General features: G+C 62.9%; 1 protein-coding gene across 6 annotated transcripts in view; it reads right to left on the bottom strand.

The window, feature by feature from the left end:
- NFATC1 (nuclear factor of activated T cells 1) overlaps positions 1-26,128 on the bottom strand; it is a 106,295-nt gene extending 80,167 nt beyond the window's left edge. For 2 of the 6 annotated variants that reach the window (XM_019423617.2, XM_019423613.2), the window contains exons 1-2: positions 25,517-26,123; positions 11,158-12,253 (exon numbers count right to left, since the gene is read on the bottom strand). In XM_019423617.2, the coding sequence (XP_019279162.1) occupies positions 11,158-12,253; positions 25,517-26,075 (1,655 nt within the window). In that variant the 5' untranslated portion in view covers positions 26,076-26,123. Of the gene's footprint in view, positions 1-11,157; positions 12,254-21,186; positions 21,598-25,516 lie in introns of those variants that run through there. The other 4 variants (XM_019423609.2, XM_019423610.2, XM_019423616.2 and 1 more) reach the window with 4 other exon arrangements.
- Between the last annotated feature and the right edge of the window lie 311 nt (positions 26,129-26,439).

Raw genomic sequence — 26,439 nt, 5'->3', positions numbered from 1 at the left:
TCTCTCTGACCCTCCCCCACTCTCTTTCTCTCTCTCTCAAAATAAAGAAACTTAAAAAAAAAAAAACGGTCGTCCTTGTCTCGGGAGACACAAATCCAAATCGTGTGCCCGTTACTATCATAACTACCCGAGCTGCTGTCGCATGTGGACCCCCCCTCCCCCCAGAGCGGCCCTGGGGCCTGGGTCAGTGCCAGTCGCCTGGGGGGTGGGGGGGGCAGGGGCCCCTTCCGCCGGGAGCTCTGCCGTGTGCCAGGGGCCCGGATAGCACTGCCCTGTGTGACGGCTTCCCTCGAGCCGTCACAGTCTCCCCGGCACCCCTTCCGAGCGTGGGCGAGGCCTCCCGTGGGGAGAGGAGGCCTCGCGCTCCCAGTCTGAATCACCGGGTTCTCGCAGCGGCTGCCACCGCCCGTTTCCCACGAGAAACGCCTTTCGACTCTCACTGAACCTCAGTCTTCCTCCACGTAGGAAAAAGCGTGAAGGGTTCTTTTAAATGCTTGGTTCGCGGCACCTCCAGGCCGTGAGGAGGGAACCGGCCAGGTCCCAGCTGCGTCTGCCTGGCCGGTCCCGGGACCCTGGAGAAGCCCTTCCCACCCGGGCCGCCAGCTCTACCCCTCACCAGAGTCGCGGGCCGCATGGACAGAGGCCGGCGTCTCTAGAACCCGCCGGACCTTGTCGACGGCCCCTTCCCTTCAGCGACGTTGCCCAGAAGCACCGTCAGCAGGGCCGTCCGCTGAGCCACGCATCTGTGCTTTGCTGCACAACACAGCCTCCTCATGTCACAGCACCAGTTCGTAACAGGTATTCGGTGACACGTGGTGCCCTGACCGCCTCGCACACAAAGCTGGACAGCGACGTGGCTTCTGCAGGGCCCTCCAGCGTTTCTGTGTAGGGGACCCGGCGAGCCAGAGGCCCAGCCGCCGGGAGAACCGCTGAGGCCCGGCGGGGGGGGCTGTTTGTACTGGAACTCAAAACCAAGGTGACCTTGATGACACCGCACTGCTCCTGCCAGGGCCCGGGGCGCACAGAAGTCTCCAAGCCTCAGCGCGGCTCACACGACAGTCAGCCACCCGGCCGGCGCTCTGGGAGACCCATGGCTAACGGGGCCACGGCAGGGCTCAGGCCAGACCTCCAAAGCCCCGAGACTCTGGATGGAAATCACCTCGTCAGTGACCACTGACGCCAGACAGGGACACCGGACGTCTGCCTCCCGAGGGGCGTGCACTCGCCATTTTGCCAAAACACGAAGCCAGATGACCAAATTCAGTACCAGTCTGAGAAACAAAAAACAAAACAGGGACTACCCAGGACAGGAGAGCCTGCAAAGCAACACCACGGGGGCACCAGGGAGACCCAGCCCGGGTGGGGGGACGCCCTGATGGCCGACGGGGTCGTGGCTCCAAAGAGACGCCCGCTGAACGTGTAGATGAGATGATGCGACGTCTGGGCTGTGGGACAGCCAGGAGGGGACGGCGGGGACTCTGTCGCACGCGTCCTCGGCTCTCCGCGGGTACCAAGTAGCAGGCGGGGCCAGGTTGTCACGGGAGGCAACAGCGCTCACAGGGCCGCTGTGGTATTCGGGGCCCGGCCACGTGATTCGTGTCTCTTTCTGTGTATCCACAGCTTATAGGTACTTACCACTTAGAAGAAAGCTGTAACGGCTTTTATGAGCCCTATTTTCCTAAAGTAACTGAAGCCGTAAACTCTGAACTTGGCAGGACTCAGGCCCGCCCAAAGGAAGGACAATCGAAACTTAAGGAAAACGAAATTATCAAAGTTTTAACGCAACACATTTTCTCAGGGTCGCGGCCAAAGGCCTCCTCTCCTCTCATCTGTTTATTTTGGTTTTCCCTCTCATTTTAAAGAGGGTTATCAGTGCGGTTCTCAGGCCCTTCGCCCGGGATCCGGGCACAGGGTGCGCCCGGGACCACACAGGAGTCCTGGCACAGGCCCGCCCGCCCCCGCCCGGCTCTGGGCTGAGAAGCTTCTTCCCACACCCGAGAGGTCGACCTTCCTGGAGGGCGGCTGAGTCCTGTCGGGAAGGGACAGGTAGGTCCACCCGCGATGAAACCTTGGCTGACCGCCCACCAGCGTTCCAGGGCCAGGCGCCCTTCCCTGTGCACGTCCTCCCTGCAGCGCCCACTGTCGGGGCCCACAGGGTGGCCCCCCGGGAAGGAGGGGCTTCGCTTCTGCGGGGACAGAAGTCCGGGGGAGACCTCGCACAGGACTTTGCTCCCGGAGCCTTGGGCCCTCGCTGCCCGACAGCTGCCTCTGCTCCGTCACTGAGGGTGACTCGGAGCAGGACCTGCGACAGATGCCGCAGGGAGGACAGTCACGCAGAGGATGCAGGAAAGGCACAAGGAGGCCATCGTCTGCAGGCTCCCGAGTGAGCCGTCTGCCCCCACCCCGCCCCTCCCTGCGGTTGGCGACGCGTCCCGTGATGGTCCTGGGACCCGGGAGCCCCTCCAGGAGGCCCATCCACAGCGACACCGCCTCCTTGGCCCTGACCTGTCCCTGTGCCCCACGTGCAGGCTCAGCAGCCCAGAGAGGCTGTGGCCAGTCAGGAGCTCCATTCACACTCAGCACAAACTGGGAACCTACGGCGCACGAGCCATACTCCATACTCGTGCCGGGTTCTAAACTGACGGATTCGGTAAATTCCCTGATAGTCTTTGCCTCAGGAGTCCCACCGCCCGGGCTTTTTCTGGCTCCCGGGGCACCCACATCACCCGCGTTCTGCCCCCAACTCGCAGACATGCCTCCACGGCCCCCACGGCCACAGACTGTGCCCTGACCTCACTGCCCTGCACTCAGATGGGGAGGGATGGCCCAGAGCCCACGGCCTCCGCCAGCCCCCTGCCCTCCAGAACAGCCCAGACCGATCCAGTAATGCCAGAGATTCCCTACGGTCCCACCAGGCAGGGGCTGCTCAGGGAGGCAGAGAGGAGGAGGCTCTGTCCAGAAATCCAGACGCAGACGGAAACAACTACGAGGGACCCGCCGTCGACCCAGCAGAAGGGAGCTCTGTACCGACGCCTCACTCCTGCCCCTGCGCTCCGCCCCTCCGGGACTAGACTGGACCTGTGTGGACACAGACCACCTCTCCCGGTGGCACTCGGGCAGCAGAACGCCACCAGCCACACACTGCTTATAAAGACTGAGAAACTCGGGACCTCCAAGTTCATGCAGGTTGGGGTGCAAAGGTGCCGTGAAGCAGGCTCTCCCACCGGGCGGAGCACGCGGGACAGGCAGGGACAGACACACAGCCGAGGTCACCCAATGGGTTCGGTTCCAATAGGGGACCCGCAGCCTGGATACTCATCAAGTAGCGACCACTCTTTCTCTAACGTGAAGTTAGAAACCCAGCGGCTCAGGATGCGTCCAAGCACAGCATTTCACGCCGGGGACGCTGTCTGGGGCCGAGCCCTTGTGCTCAGGCCACGGGAGCCCCGTTGCCAGCGGATGCCGCAGCCACATCACCGTGGTCCCGGGCCCTGCCTGCGGGGTCGCGGCACCTGTCCCCAGTTCGGCCAGAGCTGAGGGCCCCTTCTCTGCAAGCATCAGCCACCGCCCACGGCCTCTGCCTCTGGCCCACGTGCCCGCACGCCCCTCCGTGATGGGAACCGAGACCCCACCCTGCAGCTGAGCAGCTCCGGGCCCCGGCCGGGAGGAGACGCCAGCACGTGGGCCCCGATCCGCACGTGGCCTCAGAGCACAGAGCCCTCCAGTGAGCAGGCCGTGCCATCCAGAACCTTACGGGGCCTGGTGGCTTCTTACTCTTTTATTTTAAGTTGGGAAATTGCCACACACCTCGGTTTGTCCATCTGTACGACGAGGCTTACCCACACACTGCCTCCCACAGCAAGGAGCTCTCTGCGCCTGGGTCCAGGGCCCTGGGGAGGGGCACGTTAGGCTTTCAGGCCACAGTGCTCGCCCCTGACAGCCCTGCCGGACCCCAGGCTCCGGTGGGAGGGGGGCACTCGTCACCGCGCACCCACCCCACAGATGGCCACGTTCACCCGTGGGGAGTGATGCCGAGGGAAATCGAGGCATTGCCACGTGGCTGGAGAACTGGGCACGATCTCACCATGTGTGAGATCACGGGCACTGGGATGAACTACCACATCCTGGCGACCGTCCGCTCAAACCTACAAGCGGCCTGCGCACCAGAGAAAGGCCTGGAGCGTCCGCCTCGACGGGCCGTCGCAACAACACGGCAGCGGCGATAAAGTCGCACAGTTGTCACCGCACTAAACACGGAAGCACCACGCGTAACTCCCTGCTCCCTGCCCTGCGTGTCCTGCGTGGGCGGCTCGAGCTCTGCAGGAGAAGCGTTTATTTATGCTAGGACTAGAACCTGCCCCTCCCCCGGGGCTGGCCGGGATCAGCGCCCACAGAGCCGGGAACCTAGTGTGTGGGTGGCTCCGGGGTTCAGAGACGCCCTGGCCCCCGAGTCCCTGCAGTGCGGAGCCAAAGGCAGCCTGACAGGTGGGGTTTGCTGCGTGCACTTTCTCAGGGCAGCGACCTCGTCCGGAAATGCACCTGCCCCACGGCCCACGTGCAGGCGGCAGGCAGGGCACAGACCACCTGCGTGAGAAGCGAGACCTTAGGCAAGTTGCTTGTTTACTGAAAACTGACCGAATACTGTGTGTCCCAGCTCGCAGATGACGGTTTAGAACTATTTATAAAAAAGCGAACCCCATCGTGATACGTAAGTGGTTTTTGTTCAAGAAACCAAGCAACACGGGCAAGCAAGTCCTAGTGCTTTGCGTGGAAGGTCTAGTCCTGCGTGTGTCTCTGGCACAACCACGGTCTCTGGCAGGAGCTGGCCTGGCGGCAGGCCACACCGGTCACCGGGGGTGGACGACCCCCTTCCCGCACCCTTTCCTCAGAGGAAAAGGCCCGAGCAGAGATCAGTTCTGATCTGTCTGCGGTCAGCGACACAGGACGTCACGGGACGCTTGCTCCCGGCAGGGCTCCCACTGTTTGGGAAATCTCCACACTGGGGTCCCCTGAAGGCCCCGTGTGCACAGGACAGACGGGAGCAGGTCAGACTCAACGCGGTAAGTCCTCCCGCCCTCTGACCGTTCTATGAAATGAGCCACGGTCCGGATCTCGGTGGTCTGACTTAAGGGCCACGTCCCGCACCCGCACCTGGGACAACCATGGCAGAGGTGGGCAGAAGCCTCGCCCTGCCCTCCCCGCCCCCACACATCCGCTAACTACGCTCGCCAACGGCAGGCTCACCTTTCAAGGCAGAGGCAGTACTCGCCGCGAAGCACCTTCCCAGGTGTCGGCCGTGAGCTCGGTAAAAGCAGAGAGAACCCGCACGAGAGGCAGAGGCCCGGGCCTCCGCAAAGCCTCTCAAGCTCGGGCCTCTCGGCCCTCGTACTTGTGTGACAAGCAGACACGGCGCGTTCAGCGTCCCCGATGGGGACAGACGGCGCCTGGGTCCTCCCCGCTAGATGCCGGGTTCACCCCGGAAGGGGTTGTGCCTCAGGTTAATCTCTGGCCTCCCCGGGACCTGTGTGCTGGGCGTCCGCCCGCCCCGGAAGCGCGCTCAGCGTCCTATAGCAGGACGCGTTCTCGTCACTTCCGGGCACGTCCCGACGCCCACCCCGCCCTCCACGACACGTCTCCTGGGAGCAGCGGTCAGGGGTCACGGGCTGAGTTCTGGCTCTGCCCCTCGATAGCCAGGGCCCTAACGGGCGTCCCCGACTGCACCTGCGTCCTGCCAGCACAAAGGGGACACTACAGAGTCCCCACGGGGCCCCACGGCACGGCCCAGCAGGCTCCCTCCTATCTTAAAGCTCCGTGTCAGCGAGCCTCCTCCAAGGGGCCTGCTGCTGTGCCACGAGCCACATGCCGACACGGCCCAAGACCGCCTGAGCACAGACGGCGCGGGGCCAGGGCTCCCACAGGGGTGCGACAGGGGCGAAACCCCAGGGACACCGCGATGGTCCCAAGCGTTACCAGCCTACAGTTGAATCTCACTCCAAGCTGGGACACACTCTGAGACACTCAGAAAACATAAAATCAGTCGGGGTCGACAGACTTCCAGAAGCCAGCACCTAACGCCGGGCACAAGGGCCGGGGACGCCATGAAAATCGATGTTGCAGCCAAAAACCTGAAAGAAATGTCAACCACGCCGCCCTAGACGCACAGCCTCCCCAGGTCCCTGACCCAGCTCGGCTCTGAGCAAAGACGGCTCATTACGGTTACCTGGCCCCCTAGTAAATCTCTTCAAGAGCTCAAATCGAAAGAGCAAAGTTTCCCATATAGGAATTTAGTTCTGCAAGTGAGAGGTTGATGCTACAGAAGATCGCATTAGGGGCGCCGGCTGGCTCGGCCCGTGGAGCGTGCAACTCCTGATCTCGGGGTTGCGGCTTCGAGCCCCACGTTGGATGTAGACGTTACTTAGAAACACAATCTTTTTTTTTTTTTTTTTTTTAACATTTATTTATTTTTGAGACAGAGAGAGACAGAGCATGAACGGGGGAGGGGCAGAGAGAGAGGGAGACACAGAATCGGAAGCAGGCTCCAGGCTCTGAGCCATCAGCCCAGAGCCCGACGCGGGGCTCGAACTCATGGACCGTGAGATCGTGACCTGAGCCGAAGTCGGACGCTCAACCGACTGAGCCACCCGGGCGCCCCGAAACACAATCTTTAAAACAAACTCAAATAGAAGGCTTCTGCGCTTCCAAAACCGGTTTCCTTATCCGTCTATATTCCTCACGTGAGTACGCCTCTTTGAAGGCAAATTCAGAGATGATTCTGGGTGCAGAAGCCGAAGATGTTAAGACCCTGTAAGCTGACACGTCCCGTGAGCCTGTCCTAGGAAAAAAGGCGACCATGCGCACAGAGGCAACCCCCAACACCGGCGGTTGTGCACTGACCGGACGGACACCCGCCAGGTCCGCCGAGTGACCCGAGGAGTCAAGAGCACCCACCGAAACTTGAGATCCTTCGTGCCACCGCGGAAGCCTCTAGAAGCTGCCCTCTGACATCTACCGTCTAGAAGTCACCAAGCGTAAGCTAGTGTCTTGTAAGTCAGGCCTTCAGATGTTCATCCCGTTCTGGCCTCCACACACCCGCCCCCCCAGCCTCCCCGCCTCCGCACACCTGCCTTCCCCCAGCCTCCCCGCCTCTGAGCACACACGCCCCCCCCAGCCTCCCTACCTCCACACACTGGGGCCCCCCCCAGCCTCCCCGCCTCAGCACACCCGCCCCCCCAGCCTCCCCGCCTCCACACACTGGGGCCCCCCCCAGCCTCCCCGCCTCAGCACACCCGCCCCCCCAGCCTCCCCACACTCGGCCCCCCCAGCCTCCCCGCCTCCACACACCTGCCCCCCCAGCCTCCCCACCTCCGCACACACGCCCCCCCCCCCCAGCCTCCCCGCCTCCACCCACTCGGCCCCCCCAGCCTCCCCGCCTCAGCACACCCGTCCCCCCCAGCCTCCCCATACTCGGCCCCCCCAGCCTCCCCGCCTCCACACACCTGCCCCCCCAGCCTCCCCACACTCCGTCCCCCAGCCTCCCCGCCTCAGCACACCCGCCCCCCCAGCCTCCCCACACTCGGCCCCCCCAGCCTCCCCGCCTCCACACACCTGCCCCCCCAGCCTCCCCGCCTCCGCACGCACGCCCCCCCCCAGCCTCCCTGCCTCCACCCACTCGGCCCCCCCAGCCTCCCCGCCTCCACACACCTGCCCCCCCAGCCTCCCCGCCTCCGCACACACGCCCCCCCCCCCAGCCTCCCTGCCTCCACCCACTCGGCCCCCCCCCCCAGCCTCCCCACACCTGGCCCCCCAGCCTCCCCCAGCCTCCCCGCCTCCACCCACTCGGCCCCCCCAGCTTCCCTGCCTCCTCACACCCCCGCAGCCTCCCCGCCTCCACACACTCGGCCCCCCCCAGCCTCCCCACACTCAGTCCCCCAGCCTCCCCGCCTCCGTGCACCCGCCCCCCCCAGCCTCCCCGCCTCCGCCCCGCCCCCCCCAGCTGCCCCGTCTCCGCACACCCGCCCCCTCCTCCCCCAGCCTCTGCACACACACCAGCTGCCTCAGCAATGGAGTCTAGGCTGACCTGGGAAGCGGTTATCACTGGCATCATCACTGCAAACACCCTCTCCTTTCTGAAGAGGCTCACAGCCTGCCTCTAAGACTTAGAAAATTCTAGATTTTCGAGGGACTCAGACACATAGATGCAGTTTCTGTGTATTTCCCAAGCTCTGAGAACAGAAGGGTCGTTCTGTTAAACTCTAAAACATGTCAAAACTATAAAGCAATGAAGTTCTATGAAACACTATGGTTAGTTTCACAATTTCTTCAAGTGCAGCGAGAACCAGGTACCCTTTCTGATGGCCGTGGGCCTATCAGGACGCTCTGCACAGAGGGGTCGCCGTAAATGTTCGGACAAAAAAAGACCTCAAAAGGGAGAGAATCCCACAGCATCCAGAGTTCTTGGGAAAGGCTAGTGTTGCACACTTTTCATTAAAAAGCTCCTTTTCCGGTCAGGATGGGATTAAAAGTGCACCCAGCACATCTGTTGTGATGAATTCTCCACATCCCAGACTCCAGAGACTGTTACAAACTCGGCCCTGGGGCTGCACAGCCGAGACCCCGCTGACGTCCCAGGCGCTGGCCAGAGTGGGACAGGAAGCCTGATGCGGCCACCCTCTCCCGCGGGTACGACGGCCTGTCCCTGTGGCCCGGCTGCCCTGGGGCACCAGCCGACAGGACAGCATGGGAACAGGACAAGGGACCAGGAAACATATTTCACTGTGAAACCAAAACAGGGGGAAAGGTTAGCTTCCACCCTCCCCCCACGTGCCGTGTTTGCTCACCGAGCTCATAGGAACTCCGGGCGCCCTCCCCTGCTCCCAACCGGGCGCTGTGACAGGGGCACATCGCGGGGCCCTGAGCACAGACAAGACAGACGGACTCCTCTGGTCCGCACCCACAGCAACCTGCCAGGGACACCCGAGTTCCTGCAGACGCCCCGCAGCTGAGCGAGCCTCCAAGGGGGGGCCGTCGTCGGAGGCGTCCTGCCGTCCTCACGCGGAGGCCACGTCGGGTGCTCTGGGCTCAACTGCATCCCCCCCAAATTCCTGGGCCGGAGTCTTAACCCCAGGACCTCAGAATGTGACTGTGTTTGCGCATGGGGTCACGTTACAGTGAGGTCACTGGGTGGGCCCTGGTCCAGTGGCTGGTGTCCTTGTAAATAGGGGACATCTGGACAGACACAAGCCAAGAAGACGGGCCTCAGGAGCCAACCCGCTGGCACCCTGACCTCTGACCCCGGGAAACAAATGTCTGTCGCCTACGCCGCCAGGGCACAGACCAGCACACAGGGTCACCGACACGTCACGCTTCACCCTGAGCCACGGTTTCCTTCATGCTTGTGGCCTTGGCCCAAGGAGTCCAGTGGGAGACCGTGGCCTTCAGGGTCCACGGAGACCATAGTATGTGAGCCTGTGTGCTTATGGCCGTTGGCTTGGAAATAGTCTTATTTTTACTTGAAAATCATAGAGAGGACAGCAGGCATAAAAGGTTCTTAAAAATTTTTAAATGCCTCCAAATGGATTTTTAAAACTCCCATGTTCACGAATTAAATCCAGGTGCTGAAATACATTTGTTTCGATGATAACTCTGAATACATCCGCTCGTTAAGCTCCGTACCATGCAAAGTAGAAGCTGGGATAGAAATGACACGAGTCAAGAAAAATCTGTGGCGATTCGAGCTCTCCTGTTTTCTCGTCACTGACTCCCACCCTAAACAGCACGCTGGCAGGAAGGCAGCGTCCACCAGCTCAACGCTCTACAGGCCGTCAGTCAACAGGGCGCCTGGGGGCTCGGTCGGTTCAGCATCTGACTTCGGCCCAGGTCATGATCCCTCGGATCCTGAAATCGAGCCCCGCGTCAGGCTGTCGGTGCGGAGCCCGCTCAGGATGGATTCTCTCTCTCCCTCTCTCTGCCCCTCCCCCCTTGCTTGCTCACGCGTGCGCTCTCTCTCTCAAAATAAATAAATACACATTTAAAAAAAGAATCCAGTCAACGTCATATTGGTTTCCCACCACAGACTTTCTCCAGGCTCAGCCGGGTTCGCCGGGCACCCACGAGCCCGTCGCCCCTTGCGGCCGCGCCCCAGGCTCTCGCTGTGGACACGGGGTCTGAGCAGAGCAGATTCCGAATCAAAGGATGCTGCGGACGCGCTCGCCGGAGCCAGTGGGTGCCGCTCCCCGGTGTCGCTTCCGGAACGCCCTCCCACAGAACAGGGACGGAAGAAGCAGGACAGCGAGCCCAGGACACGGGACACACGGGGGCGTCCGGGGAGGCGCCCCGCGCTGCGAGGGAAGCCCGTCTCCGTGCTGGTAAAGCTCGAGGTGCAGAAAGCACTCTGCCAGGCGGCATTAGTGGCCCACCTGTTGGGAAGGCTATTTAGTTAAAAATAAAAACGCCGGGCTGGATAAGTGGACCCGGCGGAGTGGCGCAGCCCGCACGCCGCTGAGGAGTAAAATCAACAGCCCGAGACGCTCGCCCGAGCTCCCGTCGCCAGACTGTGGGGAGCGGGCGCCGCTCTCCCAGGACGGGAGGCCGTGCTGTTCTCCGAGGACCGCGGGGAGCGGGGTTTGCGGCTCTGGGGAATCGCAGCGCCGAGGCCCCAGCTGCAGCGACGCCACGGTGGCAATTAGGCGGGAGAACGGGAGCGGGTGAGCAGCGGAGGGAAGCACACAAACAGGGATCGTTTGGTTTTATGGAAAAAATGCTGAGCGCACACGTGTGCGCCCTGGTTACGGCCGGCGGGTCCCCACCTGAACGCACGTGCGGGAGCCCCCCCCCCCCCCCCAGCTCAGAACGTGGCCTTGTTGGGACACGGGGCCTTTAATGAGATAATTAAGTGAAGACGAGGTTTGAGGGTGTCCTTACAAGACGCGGATTTGAATACAGCCACGCGGGGAGAAGGGCGCTGAGGCCCAGGGAACGCGTGATGCTTCTAACGGCAAACCCTGAGGCTGCCGCGGGCTGCGTGGGCGTCCCGGAAAGCGCCAGAAGGCAGCGGCCCTGCGGGCACCCGGATCCCGACCGGCAGCCACCAGGCCGCGAGGAGCCGCCCGCGCCGCCCGCGGACCCCGCACGCCCCGCACGCCCCCGACCCCCGCTCACCTGGTGTAGGATGTCGGGGACCTGGGCCTGGCCCACTGGTAGGGGTGCTGCGGCACCGACAGGTACTGGTCGCAGAAGGCGCCCTTCCGGATGTGCTGGAAGGGGGGGACCTCCTCGGGCAGGAACTCAGACGCGGGTGGCGTGGCCCCCAGGTCCTCGCCGGCCGGCTCCACCTTGAGCGCCACCGAGGGACAGCGGTCCAGGGCGGTCTTGCGCGCCTTCACGGGGACGCCGTCGCCCAGCTCCAGGGTGCTGTCGGTGCTCAGGGCGTTGATGGCGGCCACGATGGCGGAGCTGGTGTACTGCGTGCTGTTGCCCAGCCAGGTGTCGTCGGTGACGCTGACCCGCGGCGAGCTGCGCGGGGACGGCGTGGGCGAGTGGTGCGGGGAGCAAGAGAGCTGCCGGCCGTTGAGGCCGTACTTCCTCTTGTTGCAGGGGGACGACGGCCGGGACGTGCGGGCCCCCAGCCAGCTCTCTTCCGTGACGCTCGTGCGGGGCGAAGTGGAGGGCGAGTGTCTGGGGGACCCCAGCAGGCCGCAGGCGCCCAGGCCGCGGGGGAAGCCCTCCTCGGGGTCTGTGGTCTTGGGGGACACGCAGGGCGACTGCCACGGGGACGTCTGCGGGGACGCGTAGGGATACGAAAAGTTGGACTCGTAGGACGAGGCCTCAGAGTTGCAGCTGCGGGAAGACAGGCTGCTGGCCGGGCTCAGGCACGAGGGGTCCCGGTAGGCCTCCAGGTTGGGCAGATTCAGGGTGGCCGTCGAGGGGGGCCGCTTGGAGCTGGGAATGACGTCTCCCACCTCCACATCGTGGAAGAACTGGTTGTTGCCATGGTGCAGTCCCATGTACGAGGTGATCTCGATGCGGGGGCTCTCCAGGGCGGGGGCTCCGTTGGGCCGGATGTGGCTGGAGGACAGGAGGTAGCTGGAGGGCCCGCTGTCCACAGCCCCCCCGTAGCCCGGGGGCTGGCCGGCCGCAGCGCCCGGCATGCCCGGGGCGGCACTCTGCAGGTCGTGGCACAGAGCCGGCAGCGAGGGGTGAGCCGAGCCGGGAGGCAGAGCGGTGCTGATGCTGGGGGGTGCATAACTGTAGTGCTCTAGAAAGGGGCCAGAGAAGAAGACGGCGTGAGGGGCCAGTCGTCAGAAAGCACGCGCACAGCCCGGCGAGCCCGTCGGCGCCGCGCAGCTCCGGGCCGGGACCCCAGGAACCGACCCCGCCTCCCCTCCCTCCTCCGCCCTGCAGCGCGAGGGCACCCGCTGCACCTCACGCCACCGTCACGCTCCTACTGGCCGTCCTCCGCCCCAAGTTCCTGCCCGCAGAGAGCTGTCTGCTCCCCCCTCCCTTCCACTCTCCACGCAAACGCCCCTTCCCCGGCCACCCTCCCAGGTTTCGGTCCCCAGCCCAACCGCTCTCCACGCAGACACCCCAGTCGATCTCTTTTCCTCGGCACTTAACATCATCTCGGTCATCACCTCTTTGATCAGAAGGAACTAAGTTCTGTGACAGCAGGACCCCTTGCCTGCTTTAGCTTAGCTTGCTTCGTGGCTGTCTTCGGAGCCTATGACTGTACCTGGCACAGACAAGGTCCTCGGTTTGTCAGACGGATGGATGGATGGATGGGTGGATGGAAGTGTGGGTGGGTGGAAGGACGGGTGGGTAGATGGTTGGACGTCCGGATGGGTGGTGGGTGGATCGACAGGTGGGTGGACAGATGGAAGGATGGGTGAGTGGACAGGTGGGCGGAGGGGTGGGGTTTAGCTACAGGAACCTGCACATGTAAAGAATACGATGAGCTCATCGCTGTCAAGATGTCCTGACTACTGGCTACAGACACAACACCCGAGGATCCGACGGAAAGCTTTTCTGGGGTCTCTCACGGCCTGGGAAGCAGATGACAGTGGCACATAGCTGTATTTAAGAATCGTTATATGCTAATTATAACTTCAAGAAAAACGTTTCTAAAAAATCACTACCGGTGTAATTAGTCACTTTTAATAGGAAAGCCGCATTTCTGGAGCCACATCTTGGTGCCTCATTATTGTCGGCCCGGAGAGGAGGACTGCACAGTCTCTGAATAATGGAAACGCACACATGGAACCCTACACCGTCCCCTGGTTTAAGGGCACTGCTGCCCAGAAGACACTCCCTTCGACGAGGGTGCCGCCCCTGTGCTGTGTTTCAGAGACCCGCACGGACCGGCCTTGGAGAATCAAGGGTCTCAAAGTACAGGTTCGAACCCCATCGTATTTGCTCACAGGAAGCAGTCTAGCACCCTAAATAGGGAAGGGTCTACAGCTGTTCTTATTTTTTCCAGAAGGAGCCATTCAACCACCCTCTCTGGAGACCCAGGCTCTTGCCGTCCTTGCTACCAAGAAGTTCTTGCTTTCTTGCTCTGAATGCCCCCCGTGAAAACCTGCTTGCTGTTCCCCAAATGGCCTCTCTTCCTCCAGGCCCCTCACAGGTGGCCTGGGGAGAGCGCGCAGGCCCACCCCCTTTCCGAGAGAGCACCCCAGGTGCTCGGCGGGCAGCGGTGCTAAGACGCCCTGGCGGAGGCAGCGTGGGCAGAGCTCTGCCGAGGGAGAGAGAGCAGCACTGCCTCTGGGGAGACCAGACGCTGGGAGCGACAGGACGCGATCCCGTCCGGACGGCCCAGCTGCCCTGCCGCCCACCTCCCGTCTCGGTCCCCGCCTGCTCCCACGGCCCCGTGGGCAAGCAGGACCCGGGACACTGAAGGCGGGGAAAAGACCAGCCCCTCGTCTCCCCAGGGCGGGAGGTGGGGAGCTGGGCCCACGCGGGCCGCCTGCCCTGGGACCGTGTCCCATGCTCCCCACGTGGCCACTGACACCTGAACACAGGAACTGCAATCAAAAGTTACAAATACGATTACAGTCTTGGTAAAAATCAAGAAGTTGCAACCCTGGAAAGGAACTTCCCGGAGAAGGTCACGGTTCCTGAGGAAGAGGTGGCATGGCGGCCGTGCCCCCCGGGGACACGTGTGCACATCCCCACACCCGGACCCGGCAAACCGCCACACAGGTGCCTGAGCGGGACGTCATCAGGGGGAGGGGCCCGGCAGGCGCGAGGGGACAAGCCCCCAGAAGGAGGGCCCCACCCAGACCCCGGATCCTCAGCAGACAGGACGAGGCAGGAGCAGCAGGGGCGCCAACACCCGGGCCATTCCGCACGCAACGGGGTCTCGGCAGAAAGGTCCACCTCAGCAGAAAACGTTTGTTCGCAGCCACACGCCTTCCCGTGTAGTAAACACGTTTCCCCGCGTATTAGTATCATTATCGGTAAGCAGAATATCAGCAAGGAGAGCGTGAGTCCGTTTTACACACTCAGAGGACAGGAGTGTTAGTAATCAGACGTCAAGAAACGACGTTAGTGTGTTTGGCATATTGCAAAATTGAGTGTGAGTAAAAGACACGCTCGGCTGTCCTGGTCCCCAGCACCCGGCTCGCTGCTGGCCACGGAGCCCCTGCCTCCTGGGCTGCCACAGGCGCCCAGCCAGCAGCGCCGATCCCACAACCGCTGGCACCGGCCGCACACGCCTCTCTGGGCGCCTGCAGCCCCCGCCCGCGGGGCAGTGAGCGCAGGTCTGCAGACGCCCCATCCCCGCCCGCGTCTGCGTCTGGGCGCCTGGGCGCCTGGGCGCCACCTGCCCGCGCCACCGTCACACCTGTCCAGACACGCGCTTTCCCAGACCACCGAGAAAGCCACGCTGCTACTCTCCTGTGGTCTCGGCCCCCTCTGGCCTTCGGGGGGGCCAGACACCCCTGGGGGCCCCCAGCGAGCCCTGAGCCACAGGCATGAGGGGCTCTGCCCTCCCTGGAGCAGCTCGGAGTGTGCGGCCCGCCTGTGGGCTCAGGTCCAAGGGTTCCCAGGACCAGCGCGGTCTCGACATTCTGTCCTCCGGGTGGCAACGTCCCGACGACAGGGGCACCTCGCCAGACCCTCCCGGTGGACGAGGCCCCCAGGCCCTGGCCCGCCTGTGGCTGGGGCGCTCACACCCACACGGACCGTGGGCCCTGCCGTAGAGCCCTCGGACCCGTGACGCACGTGACGTCCCAGCGTTCGGTGAGGAACGTGTTTTCGTTTCAAAGGGAATCACCGCCTCCAGCAGACAGAGCACCGGGCGTGGGGCTGAGGGGAACGTTAAACGCCACAAATACAAATGTGTGTCACAAAGCCACGTGCTGGGTCACCGCCAAGGAAGTGGTGTCCCTTGTGATGGGCCCCCTCCAGCTCCCAGGCTGTCTGGACCTCAAAGGAAGTTTAATGGACCGATCCCTGTATTCCCTGACACGGTTAAAAGAGCACTATGGGTGGGGTTCCCCGGGCGTCCCAGTCGGGTGAGCGGCCGACTCTTGATTTGGGCTCAGCTGAGGATCCCAGGGCCACGAGATCGAGCCCCACATCGGACTCTGCGGTGAGCACGCGAGCCTGCCTGGGATTCTTTCTCCCTCCCTCTGCCCTTCCTCAACTCGTTTTCACTCTCTCTCAGAAGGAAATTTTAAAAATTTAAAAAGAAAAAAGGAAAACGGTGCATCTACAGTTTAAGAGTTGAGGCACCCGGCTGGCTCAGTGAGTGTAGTGAACACCTCTCCATCTCGTAGTTGTCAGTTTGAGCCTCTTGTTGGGGGCAGAGATTCCTTAAAAAATTAAAAATAAACGTAAAAAAAGAGAGAAGGTTGAGCCCGCAATTGAGCTAACATTTGTCGGCAAGAAGGTAATCCGAAGAATTAAAAAACAAATCCTACCAAACAGCCAAGCAGGACTGGGGGCCCCCCCAGCAGGTGCCTGGGCCCCAGGTTCTGACTGCACAGCCAGTGGAGGCATGCGGGGGGTCACAGGCAGGTTCTGGGTGAAACGGCCGGTGGGGGCGCGGCCGGTCTGACCGGTGTGCCCCCGGGAGCGCGGTTTTCTAGGAGGATCTGGAAGAGACCAGGAGGAGCAGACAATGGGCCTGGGCTGTGGAACTACTGAGGGGACTTTATGCAAACCAAACGCTGTCAATAAACATGAGTCAATGAGAAAAGAAAAAGCAAAAAGCCTCATTTAAAAAAAAAAAAAAAAGACTCACCTAAAACACCACTTTCCCTAATTAAACAAATTACAGACGGAAAGCCACATGCCTGACCTTCGTGAGGGCCCCACAACGGCGGGGCTGGGCGCTGCATGATGGAGGTATCTCTGCCGGGGCAAAAACACATCAAGGGAGACGTCCCTGCTTGCCAAGCCCGGGGGCTCCCGCCTGCTCCCCACTCCGTTTGGGTTGAGGACCCACCTAAACCGTATTCAAATCTGTGTTACTTAGCGATTCAATGAAAATGTTTCCAGTAACTTTCTTAACAACCCTGAGATGTTCAGGCTGATTCATGTCGCGTCAGGAGCCGCTGAGGCGCTCAACACCCATTAGGGTCACTTTCTGCCGCTGCTTCTGGGACCTGGCCGTCTGCCAACGAGCGTTCAGTAACCTGCAGAGCAGGGGAGCGCGAAAGACAGCACCCGAGTCGGAGCGAGTATCGTGGGGACCTTCAGAAGGCTCCACGCGCAAGAGTGACAGCGGTGTGGCCCGTCCTCTGAGGACACGCACCGCCCCTCCGCCGTCCACACTGGAGTCCCAGCCCCACGCAGGTGCGTGTCCCCGAGGAGGGACGCCCGGGTGGGACGGGGGCCGCCCCCAGGCTTCTCCGGCGCTCAGACTTGTCAGAACTATTTCCTCCCGTTCTGAGAAAGAATCTATTTCAGAACCAGACAATTTTGTCACTTCCGAACCACCACCAGAAAAGGACATCCATGTGTCTTGTGTTGAAGCCAACAGCCTCTGGGCATCATCCCGGCCACTGGCCTGGCCCTGCCGGCCCGTCCCCTGCAGGCGGCGACGGGCGGGGCACGGACGGGCGGGCTCACCCCCACCGGGCTCCCCTCGTCCTTCACAGAATGATGCTCTCCATTTCCAGGAACCCCCCCCCCCCCGTGGCATCTGCTGGGGCCTGACCGCAGGACACGGGGCTGGACAGAGGACCGCACACCCGTGACGCCCGGTCCTGTCCTCTAAGACGCCCGACCAGACCTTCTCACCGAGGCCCCACAACCACCAGGCAGCAAGACGGCAATTTCCCAGGTGATGGAAACAGAGCAAAACAAAACGGAAACACGCTCCACGCGAGAGCCTGCCGCCCGGCCCTGTTTCCTGAGCACACAGAGGCGGCGCCACAGCGGCCCAGGCCCGGCGGCCGCGGGGCACACACAGAACCGCGAGGAAGCCCAGGGGCCCCACAACCTGCCCGGGAAGGTCTCGCACCGACACCACCACCTGCCCCAAAGGTGCCTCCCACCCCAGCCTTCTGCGGCCTCCTCACGGCGGCGGCGCCCCTGTCCCCGGGCCACACGGGCGCCCCGCACACCTCTTGTCCCTCAGGCCCTCACCTTCTCGTTCCCTGTCTTCAAGGAATCGTCGTTATTAGCTGCAGTCTTCCTCTGACAAAGGCCCTGAATGAAAACACCCTCGTGCCAGTAACTATCCTGATGGAACATCCCGGAACCTCGGGACAAAGTGCGGACGGTGGACCGCCCACATTGAATGCAGGGGCGCCTGTCCCGCAAGCTGAGGGTCCCCCCTGAGGCCCCCTGAGGGTGCAGGACCCACACTCACCGAGCCCCTAGCACCAGAGACCCCGGGTCTCTTCCTGCCATCGCCACCTTCCTGACAACGGACTTAGGAATAAAGGTCCCTGCAGACAGGTCTCCTTTCTGTGCGCACTGGGACACACCGCCCTCGGCCCCCGGCACCACGCCCGCCAGCCTGGAGGCCCGGAGGACGCTCTTCTGCCGGGGACACTCCAGCCCGGGCCCACAGGCCTGGCCGACTTCCTCCCAAGTTGCCACAGCGACAGCACCGCAGCTCGGGGCCAAAATAACTTAGGAGACGGGCTCCGGCCCCGGGTGGGAAGCAGGGCGGTGCCCGCCTCCCGGCCGACGCGGCAGCTCCGTCCTGAGCCTGAGAAAGGGGCCCCGCCAGCCTTCTGGGGGGCGCTGGGGCCGCCAGAGATGGGACGGGGGGCGGGGTGCGGGGACCCTGTGAGCACAAGCACCCCTCCTGTTCAGTGGGGGCAGATGGTTCTAAACGTGCTCTCTCCCTTCCCTCAACGAACGGTGACTACTTGTGTCTGCCGAGCGTCCTGGGGACAAGGAACTCTGTGCACCCCAGCCCTTCAAGCGCCAGGCGAGACGGAAGCCGTGTGCATGCCTCCTGCCCAACGGGAGCACGAGGCGACGAGAGTGACAGGGGTGCAGGCCCACCACCCACGACTCCTCAGGGTGGGGGATGCCGCTAAGGCAGGGGGAGCCGTGACAAAGACCCGGTCTGCGCCCCCGCGCCCCCGCGGCCGAGCACCCGTCTCCGTGCGCCCAGCGGCCTGTCAGGCCACGTTCCCGGGCCTCGCAGCCCAGCGCAGGGGCAGCTACCCATTCACGGAGCCACATCCAGTCTCGTTCCAGAACAAGCGCAAAGCCATTTCTATCACCCAGTAAAGGCTGGAGAATTTAACATAACAGCTTACTATAACACCGTGATATTTTAATATTTAATGATTATGATATATCAATTATTCAGAACAAAGAGGAGGGACTTCATTAAATAATGGCCAAAACCCGGAAGCAATCACAGATGTCCTTCAGCAGGTGATGGATAAATAAACCGGTCCATCCAGCAAGGGACTATTACCCAGCACCAGAAAGAAATCAGCTACCACTAGCCACGAAGAGACACGGAGGAAACCGGAACGCACATCACCGAGTGGAAGAAGCTGGTCTGAAAAGGCTACATCCTGTATGACTCCAACTGGAAGACATTCTGGAAAAAGCAGAACCACAGAGACAGTACAGACCAGCGGTCACCAGGAGCTGGAGGAGAAGGAGCCCACAGGGTGTCTAGGGCCGTGCAAGGACCCCGTGGGGTGCAGGAACGTTGCCTGCGTGTCCTCGTGTGCCAGTGCTCTGTGAGGTACGGTCACGATGCACACGTGTCCTCGTACGTGTGACCAGGCCCACGGAGCGTGCACCACCAAGAGCGACGCCTACCGTCCACTGTGGACTGTGGGTGAGGATACAGGTCCAGCACAGTGACAGGTGCCCTCTCCAGGCAGGTGTTAAATGACAGGGCAGCTGAGGCGGGGCGGGGCGGGGGGTCTAGGGGAAATCTCTCCACCTTCCTCTCCTTCAGCCCTGAACCTAAAAGTGCTCTTAAAAGACAGTCTTAGTAAAATGCAAAAAAAAAAACAAAACAAAAAAAAAACACGAGTATCTCTCACAAAAATACGTTAAAAGAGGAACGTTTCCTACACTTCTTTCTAACACGTGATGATGCGAAGGAGGCCTTTCCTTCTCTGCCTGGCCTCCTCTGCCCAGAGCTATCTCCAAGTTGCTCGGGACCGCCCAACCCCCAAAGCCTGGTGAATGCTGGGCCCCAGGTGCCGGCACCCTGGAAGCCTTCCCGCAGGAGACTTTCCCTGGATTGTACTCCCCTGGGAGCCTGGGGGCCGGGGCACATGTTGAGCTGAGGATTAAAAGCAGCCTTATGAAGGTTCCCGGCTCAGGGTCGGCTCTGAGCGTGGAGCAGACATTCTGGGAGGCACAGGGAGGCGGCGAGGTCCTCCCCAGCTCTGGAAGCCCCCAACCACAGAAGCCACATGGGGTCTGTGCCCCCCAGCCTTCCGGCACAGCAGCACCCCTGAGGGCCCAGTGGTGGGAGGACAGTGCTGGGAGGCCCTGCCCAGGATGGGCCTTTACACCACAGTGGGGGGGGGGGGTCACAGGCACGGCCCCCACTTTCACCTTGTGCCTCTTGGCAAAGACACTTGCTGAGTGCCTGAAACCGGGGGCTGGAAATCCGCCAGACTCAGGGAAGAAAGTGAAGACGGCCCCAGGGACCACGGCCCTTCCAGTCCCAGCCTCTCCTGAACTGCCTTGGCTCCCACTGACCCCGGAGGCCTGGAGACCCACAGCTGTGGAAGATGAAAACGGGGTGCAGATGACAAAATTCAGGCCGCCTCTGCCTGGCTGCAACGTTTATTCTTTAAAAACGAACAGGACGTTGCAGTTTTTAAAGGAGGAGTGGTGAGCGACGTGGAAAATATTATACAATCATCGCAGAAATGCCGTCCCATCAGCGCCAAGAGCTGCCTTCAGCCTCCTCGCTTTCGCGCCACGTGGGCAGGCCAGAATGCAGAGGTGAGGGGCCCGGCTCTGGGGGTCCTGCACCCGCCCCCCCCCCCCAAGCCCTCCCGCCCGCAGACAGCGCCTGCCACCAGGAGCTGGCTGTGAACATTCAACACCTCAGCTCGAGTTCTGACTCTGACTCAAGAGCATCCACTCCGGGAGGCTGGAGGTTTCGTTTATTTGTTTGTTTAACTGAAACCTTTCTTTTTGCAGAGGAGAAAATGAAAGAGACAAAGGCTCCCGCTCTTGAGGGCAGACTCACTTAACGCTTCCTCCCTTCCTCCCTTCCTCCGGGAGGGGCCCGGGGCCTCCGGGGCGCTCAGGGACAGGTCTGGAGGGGCTCCATGGCCCCCTGCCCTCTGGCAATGGACGCTCACCACCTGTCCCTCGACAGTGTCCAAGTCCAGGGCCTCGGACACTCGTGTCCCCTGGCAGAAGCAGCACACCCCCACCCTGGAGAAGCCGCCTCTCCAGCATGAGTGCCCGAGAGACCCCACAGTGTGACCCACAGGCAGGAGGCCTGACGCTCTCCCTGTGGCCACTTGGCGACATGGCCTGTCCCACCCTCCCACAACTCCCCACTAAACTGGGTCTCGGCGCCCTAGGGGCAGGATGGGGGCCCCAGGCACACCCCCCAGGCCAGCCCTCCTGACTTCAGTCTGGTTCCTGCGCCCCCACCCCTGCCCTGCACCGCCAGGGTCCTGCACCTGCGGCCTCGCACCCCGAAACACAGCCCTGGAGGCCCCCGCACCTCCGGCCCCTGCGCCCCTCGCCCGCGCCCCCTCCGCAGGCCCCGCGCGGACCCACCTGGGGCAGCGACGGCGCCTTCGTCGCTCTGGTTAAACTCGAAAAGGAAATCGAAGTCGAACTCCTGGTCCTCCTCCAGCCCCGTCATGTTGGGATGGGCCAGGTCGGGGTTGGGGTCCTTATCCGGGCTCGGGGCCCAGGGTCTGGGGTCAAGGTGCGGGCCGGTCAGGTAGGGGTCTGGGGTCGGGGGTCAAGGTCCGGTCAGGGTCGGGTGGGGGGGGGGGCGGTGGCGGTCCCGGTCTGGGATTGGGAGGGAGGGGGGCGGGGCCCTGGCCCCGATCCGGGCCGGGCCGGGGTCGGTCGGGGTCGGGGTCGGGGTCGCGGCCTGACTCGGGGCCGCGGCCGCGGGCACCTGTGGTCGCGCCGCCCGGGGCTCGGCTGCGCCCGGCGCTGGGCCGCGCGTCCTCGGGTAACGTGACTCCCGCCCGCGCCCCTCCCCCGCGCCCGCCCCCGCGCCCCTCCCCCGCCCCCCCGCCGTTTCCGGGTTGACATAAACAAGCCGCTCGCCGGCCGCCGGCTTCCGAGTTTTAAATAAACTCCCGGGGCAGCCGGGGCGCACGCGGCTCCCTCGTGTCCCCCGCCCCCCGCCCGCGTCCGGGGGTCCACGTGCGCCCGGCCAGACCCCCCGCGGCCCGCGCCCGACGGGCTGGGGGCGGGGGGGGGGGGGGGAGGGGCGGGGCGCGGGCGGAGGGCGGGCGTCCGGGACCCCCGCCCCCCGCCCGCGGACCCGCCGGGTCCCAGGGGCCGAGAGGGCGCCGCTCCCAGGCACCGAGTGGCCCAAAGGTGGAAAACTGCGTGCCACCGAGACGGGAGACTGCGTCCCGCCTGCTAAATTTGTGTAAAAGTTTAAAAAAAAAAAAAAATCTCTCAAACTGCCGGGGCCTCGTCTGGAGCGAGGATTTGGTTGCTGCCTGAGTCTACAACATGCACGTCCTGCCAGAGGCCGGCGCTCGCCCGAGTGCGGATGCAGTCCACTGGATAGCTGTGCTCACTTTCTGACCCGCCTGCCCCTTGGACCGGCAGCGGGGGGTGCACCATCTCTCAGCCCCCGTGGCTAACTCACCCGCAAATGCCAAGGAAACGTGCGGGTTTCCGCAGGGACCGGAAACGCCCTCCCGTACAGTGGGAGACTCTGCTGTGGCCCGCAGGCTGCGCACATCTAGGCGCCGCTGGCTGGCACACAGCAGCCCTTTTGTGCTGTGGCGTCTTCCTCACAGGCTCGTGCCCACCCGCCACCTAGCTTCGTTGCAACACCGTTTGCCTCAGTCCTGCAACTTCTTAAAACACACGTGCACACTCCTACGCGTCCACAAGTAACTGCAAAGCTTTCAAAGGTTCAGTGTGTGGGGACTGAAAACCAAGGCTAGGACACAGCAGCCGGGCACAGCAAATCTAATGTACAAGGCAGGTCTGGGCACCATTGTCTCCTACGTCTTTGCTTCAGCCGTCCGTTCCGACTGTCCCCAGTGTCTCAGCGCCACGCACAACTGGCATCTGCAAGAACACGCGAACTTTACAGGAGAGTGAGCGTCAGCCACGGAGAAGGACACGTCCAAGAGAGGGAGGGCGGGACCGCAGCCACTGCTGCTGGTCCGCTAAGGAACAAGCGCCCTCCTTTCTGCCCTGCAGGCCCTTTGCCCTGGGGGTACTGCTCTTTCCGGAAGCAAATAAGCTGCAAAGCACGTGACCCCCCCCCCTTGATTCTCTCCCCTGACCCTTTTCAAAATGCCTGGTTTTCTCCAGTGATAAACTATAGTTCACTTTGGCCTGATTTAGTTTCTAATAATAGTGCTCACTTTGAGATGCATGTTGGAGGGTTGTTTTGTTTTAGTTCGCTTTTTTTTGCTGACCTTCGGGCAAATGGAAGTCTGTTTCTGTTGAGAAGCCGCAACATTTCATTTTCTTTCCAGCTGTTTTCTCTGCAGCCACCTTCTAGTCCCCACCGAAAATGTACACACAACAGCCCTTGTCATCTGTTTAGACGAAAACTTTTTGTTCGACCGTTTCAGAGAAAGTGGGTTCGCACTTCTGCACGCACACGGGTGCCCACCAGCTTCCCGCCTGGGCCACCGGACCAGGACTCAGCCCTGCCCTGCCTAAGGCTGAGCTCCCCGCCGCCCCCAACCTAGTTTCAGATCCCCAACCAAAGCCACCACATGGGGAGGCCAGGTTTTTAAACGCTCCCCTTACCAGCACCCCCCTCCCGGTGAGCGCCTTTCAACTGGTAGATGGTGTGGAGCTATTTGCCAACTCAGCAGACACTCCTGTCCTGATGCAAATGTTTAGCTTGGCGCTTAGTCTCTGAGGCTGCGGGTGTGGGAGCACAGAGCTCCAGCCCTGGGTGTGATAGAGCAGGGCCTCTCCTAATCTGGATTAGGAAACTACGCGGCCGGCTCGAAGTTAAGTGTCGGGAGAACAGAGCGAGCTTTGTTCTGTTCCGGAGAGCCCCGGGGGCATTCTGTGTGGAGCAACCTCGGAATGGGTGGGTGGGTGGCTACCTACCAGGCCTTGCATTTCCCTGCGCTCTCCACGCGGAAAAACAAGCACAAGGCCTTCAGAAACAACAGGCCTAATGAGCTTCAACCCAGATGCTCATTAAACTGGAGGGAAGTGCCGGGGAATCACGCAGATTCTCACAGGGGCAGCTGACGCCTTAGTCAGGCCTTGGGGAGGGGACAGATCACGCGTCCTCCAGCGCTCGCTCGGCTAGGCAGGCGTTGACCTGCAGTAAACGGAGCGCCTGTCATACCCTCAGCCTGTCTCCCTGAAGGACTCGACCACGCTTTCTAGCTGCCTCGCCTCGTAGTTCTCACAACATACACGGATATTCACCTGGTCCAAAGGCCTCGCTGCACCTGGCCTGCTGTCTTTTCTGCAGAGGCCCTTTGTCAAATGCAGGAAACAGGAAGAATCCCCACCCCCCCAGATGGCTTTTTTCCTTGTGAAGGAGAAGAGGTTGTTGCAGGATGGGCCACCGGCTGTTCAAGTGAAGACACTCCGAAAACGGTGTCCCAGAATCCGACAGCAAAACCTCAGCACACCTTTTAGAAACTGTTCCAATAGCGAGAGCTTGGCCCATAACCATCACCTGGTATTTACATTTAAACATCTCCTCAACTGGGATGAAATGGTAAGAAACGCACGTCTTCCTCCACCGACACAAAACACCCGGCAAATAATTGATCTCCTTTTGATGAGCGTACCGACTGGCCTGGGCTCCTCTCTGTTAAAGAACGTAGGTTCTCGAAGCTGGCAGGCTTCGGAGATCGCGGCTCTAAGTCTGCTCTGCAAATGCCGCAGGAAAGTTCTGGTCCTCAGAAGCACGTCCGCCCCAAAAACTCACTACCAAGTTTGCCCGCTGTCTTAAAATAATTTAAATAAAACATCGGGCGCTCCTAAGGCCTTTGGGAAGGTGTCTCCGGTTCCCAGGGTGCAATCGCCGGCCCGATGCCCCGGCAGGATGCCGGTCACCCCGGTGGGAGGCCGTTTTCAGACACCTGCGGGAGCACAGCGGGTGGGAGCTCCGGGCCGCCCGGCTGGAGGTGGTGGCGCTTCTAAGGGCAGCGGGCCAAGGGGACTCCGTGAGACTCCCTGTCGGGAGCGGAGTCGCCATCACCAGGCTTCATTCACTTTATGCACTTTTGGGACTATAAACAAGCGGCTTGAAACTTGGCGGTCCCTCTTCAAACTATCCTGAATCCTTTTCTACGGTTGGAACTCGCCCTTTACGAGGCTGCAAAATGTTCTGAATTAGGGGCTGTGTCCAGACAGCGCGTTTGATGCCTGGAGTCCTGCGGGTCGAGCCACCAGCGGGGCAGAGCCGCGGCGGGGGGCGGGGGGCGAGACGGCGCCCGCCACCGGCGGAGCTCGCGCAGGGGCGCAGACCCCCACCTCACGCCGCGTGGCTGCTCTCCCAGGCCGCAGGGTGGCCTTGCCCCCGCTGGGGACGAAACCGGCCGAACTTCGTTCCCAAAGAAACCTCCTGGCTCGGTCGCAAGGCGTCTCCCGCGGTGGCGACGGCCCTAACCTCGCCCGGTCCCCGGACCGCCTGCGTTTGAACGCAGTTTGGGCAGCGGCTCCGCCGCGAGGCTGCGCTCAGCGCTGGAGGAGAGGAGACACCTATTGGCAGGAAGGCGCGCTCGAGACCAGGGCTGCTCCGGGGAAACACCAGGGGGACACCGCTTCCCAAGCCGCGCCGCGCCGCGCCGCGCGCCCCGCCGCCCGCGCCCCTCCCGGCGGCGGACCCGGGCCCGGCCCGCTCGCCGCTCCCGGGCCGGGACCCCGGGGGGCGCGGGGGGCGGGGGGGGGGGCGGCGGCCTCGCCGGCTTACCTTCCTCCGCCGACTTCATGGTGCCGCCGGAGGGCGGCGCGGGCCCCAAAGTTTCTCCGCTCCCGCAGACTGCAGCCGGAGGCCCGAGTGGAAACTTGGAAGGGACTGGAAAACTGGTACTTGGCATCCACGCGGCGGCGGCGGCGGCGGCGGCGGGGAGCAGGAGGAGCGGGAGGAGGAGCGGGAGGCGCTCGGCGCCGCCGCCCCGGCAGGGTCTCCCGGGAAGGCAGGGACCTCTCCCCCGGCTCAGCGCCGCCCGCCCCGGACAAATGTCATTGGGGGGCGTGTGCGCGCGTGGCGGGCCGAGCCGCGGCCCTGGGGCCCGAGCTGCGTGGCGGGGTGGCGGGGTGGCGGGGGCTCGGCGGTGTGCTCCCGCGCCCCGGTGCCCGCGCCCGGCCGCCCGACCCGGCGCGGTGACTGTGCCGGCGAGTTCGGAGTCCTCTGAGTGTCGCTCTGACGCAGGGCCGCGCTCTGCCTCCTGCCTTTTTAAAGCTGGAAAACACCTCCCCCGCCTCCCCGCCGGCCCGGCCGCTCCCGCGCCCCCTCCCTGCCGTGACATCACGCCCCCGCCCGAGCCGGCGCAGGGCCCGGAGGACAAGTCGCCGAGCTCCTGCCCTCCCCGCGCCGCCGGGCCCGCTGCTCGCCGGGCCCGCGGGGCGCACGGGGGGCGGGCAGGGGCGCACGGCCCCGGAGGGGGCGCGCCGGGGGCGGGCAGGGGCGCCCGCGGAGGGCCGGGGCGCACGGGGGGTGTCGGCGGGGGCGCCCGTGGAGGGCGGGGGCGCCCCGGGTGAGACCCGGGCGCACCCGAACAACGAGCCGGCCGGGACGCCGGGGTCCAGCCCGTGTCCTAAGGGAGTCACACTCTGCTTTAAAGAGGGGGCGGAGGGAGCGGAGACGAGGGGGTCGAGAGCGCCCTGCATGCT

The sequence above is a fragment of the Panthera pardus genome, unplaced genomic scaffold (genome assembly GCF_024362965.1).
Source record: "Panthera pardus isolate Hobbes unplaced genomic scaffold, ASM2436296v1 HiC_scaffold_15, whole genome shotgun sequence".
NCBI lineage: Eukaryota > Metazoa > Chordata > Mammalia > Carnivora > Felidae > Panthera > Panthera pardus.
The sequence above is the reverse complement of the archived record's forward strand: the minus strand, read 5'-3'. Positions and strand labels throughout refer to the sequence as shown.